Source organism: Engystomops pustulosus, chromosome 2 (genome assembly GCF_040894005.1).
Source record: "Engystomops pustulosus chromosome 2, aEngPut4.maternal, whole genome shotgun sequence".
NCBI lineage: Eukaryota > Metazoa > Chordata > Amphibia > Anura > Leptodactylidae > Engystomops > Engystomops pustulosus.
The window spans coordinates 121939614-121949426 of record NC_092412.1 but is presented as its reverse complement, the minus strand read 5'-3'; the positions used below and the strand labels follow the sequence as shown (position 1 = coordinate 121949426).

Below are 9813 nucleotides of genomic sequence, written 5' to 3'. Positions count from 1 at the left end.
CATGCAAAATGGGTAAAGCCGTTCCTTGAAACAGCAAATATTGAAAAATTATGGCCAAGAAACCCAGACCAGTCAGAAAACTGTAGAAGAGACTGGAAGAAGAATAGACCAAAAAAGATAGTGGGGCAGTGTGAGAGACTAGTGATGTCCTGTGGCTACAGATGTGCTGAAGTCATTCAAAGCAAAGGCCTGTACACTTCTACTGATTGGTGACTGGTGTAACCCTCAGAAAATGGAATTATGTTTCTCTGTGCTACAGTCATTGCTGTTCTCTAATTATGAGCATCACATTTTTGCAAAATAAAACTAATATGTTGAAATATTTAAGTTATTTTGTAAAACACTGTTCTAGTGACATGGTGTACCCCTTACATAACATATCCATAACAGTAGTAATAAAAGTAGTCTGTGAAAGTTAGAAAAAAAAGACACAACTTTAATGACTCCAATCTGAGGTAACATTTATAATACACAAAGCTTCCGCAGAGAACAACTTTACATCTTCATGAGTCTGCCTTCTTCTCTTCAACGATTCCAGCTGAGATCTTCAGACTCTGGAGATGTTTATCCAGATCATCCACATTAACGTCCTCTAAACTCTCGAGAAATTTACTCCCAGCACATAGCTTGCCAGTGAAAGGGTCAACCACTCTCCCAACTTTAAAGACGATTTCAGACAGTTCATGGGTGACGTGTTTGCTTCTTCTTTCAGGCAAAGCTTTGAGGAGCACGATATCGCCGACTGTACACTGTTCCTCAGCATCGTGAGCAAAGTAAGTCTTCCTCTTGTTGTAATACTGAAAGGAAAGGCAAAAGTATTTAGCCTCCTTTACATATGTACACACAATGGAGGGCACTACTAATAATAAATCTTAATTTATATAGCGCCATCAGATAATTAATTATTATTGGCTTTGCAGGGTCTTTTATTTATGTTGCTGTGCCATGTGCGCCATATTTATTATATTTAATTTAATAAATTAAATATTTAAGTTTGAGACTAACACTTTTTTTTTGGTTGCACACTTTGGCTCGAGCTTTTAAATGACAAAACTTCTCCTGCACTTTAAGTTTATCTACACCTTTTTCTGGAGCAAGTCTACCAAGTTCTATAACACCTTCATGAACGTAAAGAGTCATTTCAGACACTTTCCACCCTGCACCAAATTAGTAAGCCATTCCATACAATCTTAAATATGCAAGATTTCTGCTAAAAAAAAACGACCATGCAACACAAACAATAAGTGTGCCCTAATAACTTAGAAAGAAAGGTATAGCTTCTGGCAGTGGCCCTATGTAGCACTAGTTTGTTAGACTCCCAGCAGCAGTGTTATAGTCTGATATCCTCATAACATTGCTAGCACATGTGAATACTTATTGACATCCCTGGCTATTCAAACAACGAGGGCTGAAAGCACACGCGCCAATCGCTAGCCCCACCCCTACCATTACATCATAGGTCATATGACACTTATACAAAGAAACTGATAATCACAACACCTGTATAGAAGTCTGCCTATACATCTCTATTGTCTGCTGATAATGCATTCAACATTTTCTAAGCCTTTACGGTAAAAGGTAAAATTAACGGGTGACTTGAAATATACCAGAAAAGGGACAGCTATGGTTAGATCCCATAGTCATCCTTAAGGGGGCATAGGACTCAAAACCGGGCACATCATAATGTATTTAAAAAGGAAGTCTTATTTACAGTATGTACACAGATCCAAATAGGTTGATACAGAGGAGATAAACAGTTCATATAAATAAACAGGTCAATACACTCAGATAAATGCATGTGTCAGTCCACTCAAAAAGACCAACCAGATCACAGGGAAATTACAGAAAATTAACATAGCTCCCAGTCACACCTAGTATAGCTCACCAAACAAATATAGTGAAGTTTCGGTCAAACTCTGACCTTCATCAGACTCCGTTTGCAAAGGTATAGGAGATGCATGATCAGCACTGGAGAATTGGCGGATTAACCGCTCTATTTTGAGGAAAGGCGACTTTCCTCAAAATAGAGCGGTTAATCCGCCAATTCTCCAGCACTTAACCTGCATAGTAGTCATGCATCTCATATACCTTTGCAAACTGATTCTGATGAAGGTCAGAGTTTGACCGAAACATCACTATATTTGTTTTCTGAATAAAGATATCATTCACTTTAATTCATAATCAGTGAGGCTGGATTCCACAACTTTATTTGCCTATGGGATTGGATCCCTATCCAGAGCACCTGAATACACAAAGCCACTGGTGTGCTGTACGACTCCTGGACAACTAGTATAGCTCACTGTCACATAAAGACCAAATGGTGCAATTGTAGAAACAAGACTAAAGCTAAACTTACCTTTAGCAAGTAAGAATCCAACACCATCCTTGTCACTCTTACTTTAGCTGTTTTTTTCATCTTTGTTCCAATCACTTTTCCTACAATCCATTGGGCCTGTACAGAGGCACGTACAGCAGACATGATGGAAATGAACTGCACCTAAACCAAGAGAATAAACATTCCACATCAATTACCATTTTATAACTAACACGTCTTTATATTTAAAGTTGCTGTCTAGGTTTTGCAAAGAAAATCCAATAGCAGGGATTGGTAAAAATGTTAAGAACAAAACCAAAACTAATCTCTCCCTTTAATATTATATTCAACCCCAGCCATCTCTGTTTAACTACTGAAGTGTCATGTATGCTCCAACATAGTCGGAGTCTGTGACTATTTTGGTGTACTCCAACTCCACAAATAAATGATACGTAATAAAATTTAAATACCACAGTAAAGCAGTAAATACCTTCCTAGGAGCCAGATACTGTATTCAGAAGAATAATAGTGTGGAGCCCAGAGCAGACAAAAAAAAAACATAACAAGTCCTCTCCTTTCCTGCCACTTCTTCACCTCCAAGCACCATATTGCAGCTTCTTCTCTCCTCCATGTGCAGCTCTGTGTCCTGTTCTAGTTTTATGTGCACTGGCATCAGGACTCCGAGCAAAGAGGACCTGCTCTTGGGTCCTCTCCTGTTTCTTGTGTTGTGAAGTCGGTATGTAATACTCTGGCTTCACTTGCCGGAATGCACAGGCACAGAGGGAACAGAAAGCAGCTCAGTGCAGTGTCAGACAGAAGAACACTATGGGGCACATTTACTTACCCGGTCCTGTCGCGATCCCCGAGGTGCATTGTCCGATGAGGATAAAGTCTGACGCGATTCACTAAGATTGTGCTCCCGATATCCTGCATGTGTCGGTTCCCCGCTGAGGTCCGCCTGAGTTCACCTTCTTCCCGGTGTATGTGAGTGCATGTCTTGCGACACAATTTGAATTTTAAATCCCGCACTTAGTCCGAATCAGTCAGGTTGTCCGACGGCCACATCCCGATTTGTGTCGTATGAAAGTCGACGCGATTGCGCCAAAATCCGATCTTGTGCGACAAAACCCCCTGTTAAATATAGCGCAAACTATAAGAAATAGTCGTGAAACCCGACGGAAATGCTTGTGCGGACCCTTAGTAAATGTGCCCCTATGTATGTCTGCTGACCCTAAGGTAAGAAGATCAAGGGTTGGGTCTAGGGGCAACCAAAATTGTGTACACCAGGACTGATTGAGACAGGTTGGAATTATATCTGTGAAATGCTGTATTTTTGTTAATAACATTGAATTAGAGAATGTGTTATTATGTTATCTATAGTATAAGTCATCAACATCAAATTGAGAACATTCAAGTGTGGACCCTACTGATAAGTAGATTTCAGCATCCTTTGTCACCCAAAACCCAACAGAAAGTGGCATCTTAAGTCCAGCCACACTCTGGGCAGTGACAAGACCTGGAAACGCTGCTCAACATGTGTTCACTTGAACATTGTAGGCTGCCACAAGCTACAGATCCATAGTGGGGTTGTCCAAGATCAGGAGGGGAGATGTAACCACTAGCAGTTGCCTGTGGTGATTGGTGCTGCCATGCTGAACTGCTGTCGGAGAGAGGGATGAGAACAATTTCACTACTTGGTGAATCCTGTGTATCAAACCCTGATATGTCTAACCTATCCTACAGGAAAAAAAACCTTTACACCACCAGGGTCAGTGTGGGGTCTTAACGGTTGAAAGCCCAAATAGAAGGAAATTTTCACCTAGCCATGCGATTCAGTATGTTATATAGTACACCAAATTTAGAACCATGTGACATTGAATTTCCTGGGCCATTTTCAGCTCGCATTTACTAATCTCCACTTCATGATCTTACATCATAATGTACAGCAGCCATGGTCAGCAGAACTGGCCTTAAGGTGGGAAGGTTAAACATCTGACATCTTCTTTAATCAACTAAAGCATATTTTAGCTCAGGTTTCCTACAGATCCTAAGGAAAATACTGGATCCACCAAAGACAAGCTCTGCTCCATGAATACATACAGAACCTGTTCCCTTATAAGGGCACACATCCCCCTTGTATCCACAAGCCCCTACAGCTGCTATTACATGACCCTGTATTACAGCGTCTGTCTATACATAGATACAGCTGCTATTACATGACCCTGTATTACAGCGTCTGTCTATACGTAGCTACAGCTGCTATTACATGACCCTGTATTACAGCGTCTGTCTATACATAGATACAGCTGCTATTACATGACCCTGTATTACAGCATCTGTCTATACGTAGATACAGCTGCTATTACATGACCCTGTATTACAGCTACTGTGTATACGTAGATACAGCTGCTATTACATGACCCTGTATTACAGCGTCTGTCTATACGTAGATACAGCTGCTATTACATGACCCTGTATTACAGCTGCTATTACATGACCCTGTATTACAGCGTTTCTATACGTAGCTACAGCTGCTATTACATGACCCTGTATTACAGCGTCTGTCTATACGTAGATACAGCTGCTATTACATGACCCTGTATTACAGCGTCTGTCTATACGTAGATACAGCTGCTATTACATGACCCTGTATTACAGCGTCTGTCTATACGTAGATACAGCTGCTATTACATGACCCTGTATTACAGCGTGTCTATACGTAGATACAGCTGCTATTACATGACCCTGTATTACAGCGTCTGTCTATACATAGATACAGCTGCTATTACATGACCCTGTATTACAGCGTCTGTCTATACGTAGCTACTGCTGCTATTACATGACCCTGTATTACAGCGTCTGTCTATACATAGATACAGCTGCTATTACATGACCCTGTATTACAGCGTCTGTCTATACGTAGATACAGCTGCTATTACATGACCCTGTATTACAGCGTCTGTCTATACATAGATACAGCTGCTATTACATGACCCTGTATTACAGCGTCTGTCTATACGTAGCTACAGCTGCTATTACATGACCCTGTATTACAGCGTCTGTCTATACGTAGCTACAGCTGCTGTTACATGACCCTGTATTACAGCGTCTGTCTATACGTAGATACAGCTGCTATTACATGACCCTGTATTACAGCGTCTGTCTATACGTAGATACAGCTGCTATTACATGACCCTGTATTACAGCTACTGTCTATACATAGATACAGCTGCTATTACATGACCCTGTATTACAGCTACTGTGTATACGTAGATACAGCTGCTATTACATGACCCTGTATTACAGCGTCTGTCTATACGTAGCTACAGCTGCTGTTACATGACCCTGTATTACAGCGTCTGTCTATACGTAGATACAGCTGCTATTACATGACCCTGTATTACAGCGTCTGTCTATACGTAGGTACAGCTGCTATTACATGACCCTGTATTACAGCGTCTGTCTATACGTAGATACAGCTGCTATTACATGGCCCTGTATTACAGCGTCTGTCTATACGTAGCTACAGCTGCTATTACATGACCCTGTATTACAGCGTCTGTCTATACGTAGCTACTGCTGCTATTACATGACCCTGTATTACAGCGTCTGTTTATACATAGATACAGCTGCTATTACATGGCCCTGTATTACAGCGTCTGTCTATACGTAGCTACAGCTGCTATTACATGACCCTGTATTACAGCGTCTGTCTATACTTAGCTACAGCTGCTATTACATGGCCCTGTATTACAGCGTCTGTCTATACGTAGCTACTGCTGCTATTACATGGCCCTGTATTACAGCGTCTGTCTATACGTAGATACAGCTGCTATTACATGACCCTGTATTACAGCGTCTGTCTATACGTAGATACAGCTGCTATTACATCACCCTGTATTACAGCGTCTGTCTATACGTAGCTACTGCTGCTATTACATGACCCTGTATTACAGCGTCTGTCTATACGTAGCTACAGCTGCTATTACATGGCCCTGTATTACAGCGTCTGTCTATACATAGATACAGCTGCTATTACATGACCCTGTATTACAGCGTCTGTCTATACGTAGCTACAGCTGCTATTACATGACCCTGTATTACAGCATCTGTCTATAGGTAGCTACAGCTGCTATTACATGACCCTGTATTACAGCGTCTGTCTATACGTAGCTACAGCTGCTATTACATGACCCTGTATTACAGCTACTGTCTATGTCTATACCTAGATCCAGCTGCAGTGTGTGAACATGACACTACATGTGACATTCTCCTCAGCAGACACTCACCTCCAGCCGCCACTTCCTGTTCCTCCGACCTCTGTCGCATAGAAGACGTCAGAGGCTTCCAGGCATCCAGCTAGAGAGACCGCATCCACAACCTCTTCTGCGCAGCGCCACCTGCTGGCCACAGGATGGTTTACTGACAAGGAATCTGTGTGCAGCAGAGGAGATAAACCCTCACTGACTGCTTTGTCTCATGTAATGGTAAAATGGTAGATGAAATTGAGCTTCTGGTCCATGTTGCCATACAATTATGTAGAATATATGTGTATATATAAAATGACAAGGATTAATATTGGTAAAAAATTTGATGCATTTCTTTATATTTGGCAGGGAAGATATTTAAATGTGAATGCTGCAGCCAGGAATTGTGGGAGCCAGGGACACCCACTAGAGGGGTAAGTTTTATACAAAAGCAGAAAATCCAATTAACCTTTCAACAACCTCAGTCTTTTTTTGTTTTTCTGTATCTTTTTTTGCTCCCCACCTTCAAAAATCCATAAAATGTTTATTTTTTCCATGTACAGAGGGCTTGTTATCAGAATAACAAATTGTACTTCCTAGTGTGGGTGTTTGATATTGCATGGCATATACTGAGAAGCTAGAACTTTCACTGTGTGCTCTAAATGACACCTCTGCTGTATTCTTTGGGTTGGTACGATCACGTGGATACCAAATTTATATAGGTCTTACTGTGATTTAAAAAAAAAAATAAAAACCTTGTGCACAAAAAAATCTTCATTTTTACATATTTTGAGGCCAATAAGCTTTTCAGAAGTGTTTCAAAATTTCCAAAAAGTGCTGTTTTAGTCATCCTCAGGGATGAAATCCAAGATAATGGTGCTACTGTACCGTTGGCAGCTTTGCAGGAAGCATTTAAATAGTTAACACCTGCAATGTGTGCTAGCTCCAACACAGGTGTAAGCGGTGGGTATTTGCAATATGCGTAATGCTTCTGATACCTATAGAATGGCTACAGGACTACCTTTAGAGTAAATCCTGCTGCTATTCCATCCGATCACGGGTGCTTAACCCGTTAAATGCGACCGCGGCATTTAACTTGTCTTTGGGGGTCTTTCTTCCACGATCGCCCCCCCTCCCCCCGAGCCGCTTTCGGGGGGGGAGGTATTGCTGATCGTTGCTATAGCAACTCTGGGGTCCGATATGGACCCCGGAGTTACCTGCAAGAACTGCCAGTAAGATGGCGTCTGTGCATAGGCTGACACTGCTAATACCCTGCAATACATGAGTAATAATCAGATGATTGCTTGTTCATGTCCCATGATGGAAACTGTAAAAAAGTGAAAAAAGAAAGGTTATTCAATAAAAAATAAAGTTAGAAATCAATAAAAATGCCCATAAGCCCCAAAACATATAAAGAGACATATAACGCAAAAAAAAGTCTAAATAATAAGACAAACCCACACATATAGTATCACTGCGTCCGTAACAACCTGTAGAATAAAAGTACCTTATATACTCGAGTATAAGCCTAGTTTTTCAGCACAAAATTTGTGCTCAAAAACCCTAACTCGGCTTATACTCGAATCAACTAAAAACATAAAGACAAAACTCACCTTTCTGACGTCACCCATAGGTCCTCTTCTGTCTGAGACAGTCTGAGACAGAAGAGGACCTATGGGGGACATCGGAAAGATGAGTACAGTGTTATTTTTTTTCCTTCTACAGGGGCTGGGTAGGCTGTATGCTACAGGGGCTGGCAGACTATATACTGGGAGGCTGTAACCAATGCATTTCCCACCCTCGGCTTATACTCAAGTCAATAGGTTTTCCCAGTTTTTTTAGTTGAATTAGGGGTCTCGGCTTATACTCGGGTCGGCTTATACTCGAGTATATACGGTAAATCATTATTGAACCCGCACGATAAACGAGTTAAAAAAAAACTGTTATAAACCCTCCAAAAATTATGATTTTTACCTATTCAATCCCACAAAAATTGCAATAAAACGTGATCAAAAAAACATATGGAATCCAGAATGATACTGGTGCAAAGTAAAACATCTCCCGCAAAAAAAACGAGCCATCAACCATCTTCGTAGCCAAAAAAGTAACAATGTTATGCCACTTCATGTATGGTATCCCTGTAATCGTATCGACCCATAGAATAAAGATACCATGATTATTAGGCTATACGGTGAACATAGGAAAAATAAGTCAAATATCCAGTACAGAATTGATGCTTTTCTACTCCTGCCCTCAAAAAAAAGTTCCTAAATTTTCAACAATGGGGGATACCACCCCCAAAATGGTAACACTGGAAAAAGCATCTCATCTCGCAAAAAAAAATGCCATCAGATGGCCCTAATAACAAAAAAGCGAAAATTTTATAGCCTTCAAAAGGGGCCAATGAGGAAACTAAAATCCTGTAAGTTGCAGGGAGCTCCTTCCCTTCTGCGCCTAGCTGTGTGCCCATAAAACAAGTAACGGCCACATGTGGTGGGTCTCTGCAAATTGTATGGTGAGTTTTCTCTTTTTATCTTTTGGAAATGTGTAAATTTTAGGGCTAAATGAACGTATAACCAACAAAATTTGACCATTCTAAATTTCACCTCAATTTTGATTCAATTACTATGAAGATCTCAAGGGGTTAACAATCTTCCTAAGGCTGGTGCCACACGCACCGCTTTGTCTGCGTTTGAAAACGCAAACAAAGCCACATCCACCGGAACGGGCCATGGCCCGATCACATCAGCGTTTCTATCGAAACGCTTGCGATCGGAAACGAGCCGCCGGTGTTTTGCATTAAATTAAAGCAAAACACCAGCGGCTCATTCCATACGCCGATGTGATCGGGCCGCCACGTTGGGTGCAGCTCTGTCTGCGTTTGCAAACGCAGAAAAAGCGGTGCATGTGGCACAAGCCTCAAAAGCTGTGTCTAATAGCTTAAGGGGTGTAGATTTGAAAATGGGTTGATTATATAGGGGGTTTTGATGCTAACTGTATTTATCCCCAAAATAGTCAATTCTGAAAATCTGAAAAATTGCTATTCGATTTGTAAGCCGCCTGCCATCAAAATAAATTATCCAGACATTTCAAACATGATGAAAATGTAAAGTACACATATGGGAAATGTCAGCATGATGTCAGCTGAATACTACAGCTTACACTTTTTATAATGCCTGAGATTAGAGAGAATTCCAATCTTGGACATTTAACCTTTTAGATGCCATGGCATCTATCGGGCTGAATACACTT

General features: G+C 41.0%; 2 protein-coding genes across 7 annotated transcripts in view; one reads left to right on the top strand and one right to left on the bottom strand.

The window, feature by feature from the left end:
• Positions 1 to 415: 415 nt before the first annotated feature.
• Positions 416 to 6758, bottom strand: MRPS17 (mitochondrial ribosomal protein S17). Of its 2 annotated transcripts, none has more exons than XM_072136212.1 (3): positions 6604 to 6758; positions 2357 to 2497; positions 416 to 797 (listed from the first exon to the last, which is right to left on the bottom strand). In XM_072136212.1, exons 2-3 carry the CDS (start codon positions 2477 to 2479, stop codon positions 504 to 506), a joined length of 417 nt encoding a protein of 138 aa, XP_071992313.1. In that variant the 5' UTR covers positions 2480 to 2497; positions 6604 to 6758; the 3' UTR covers positions 416 to 503. The 2 variants fall into 2 exon arrangements, with proteins under 2 accessions (XP_071992313.1, XP_071992314.1); XM_072136213.1 differs by having other exon boundaries at positions 6540 to 6609.
• Positions 6613 to 9813, top strand: part of LOC140118365 (merlin-like) — a 53068-nt gene continuing 49867 nt past the window's right edge. For 2 of the 5 annotated variants that reach the window (XM_072136209.1, XM_072136208.1), the window contains exons 1-2: positions 6614 to 6801; positions 6931 to 6995. The gene's annotated coding sequence lies outside the window, so the exon portion shown is untranslated. Of the gene's footprint in view, positions 6802 to 6930; positions 6996 to 9813 lie in introns of all 5 variants that reach the window. The other 3 variants (XM_072136210.1, XM_072136203.1, XM_072136202.1) reach the window with 3 other exon arrangements.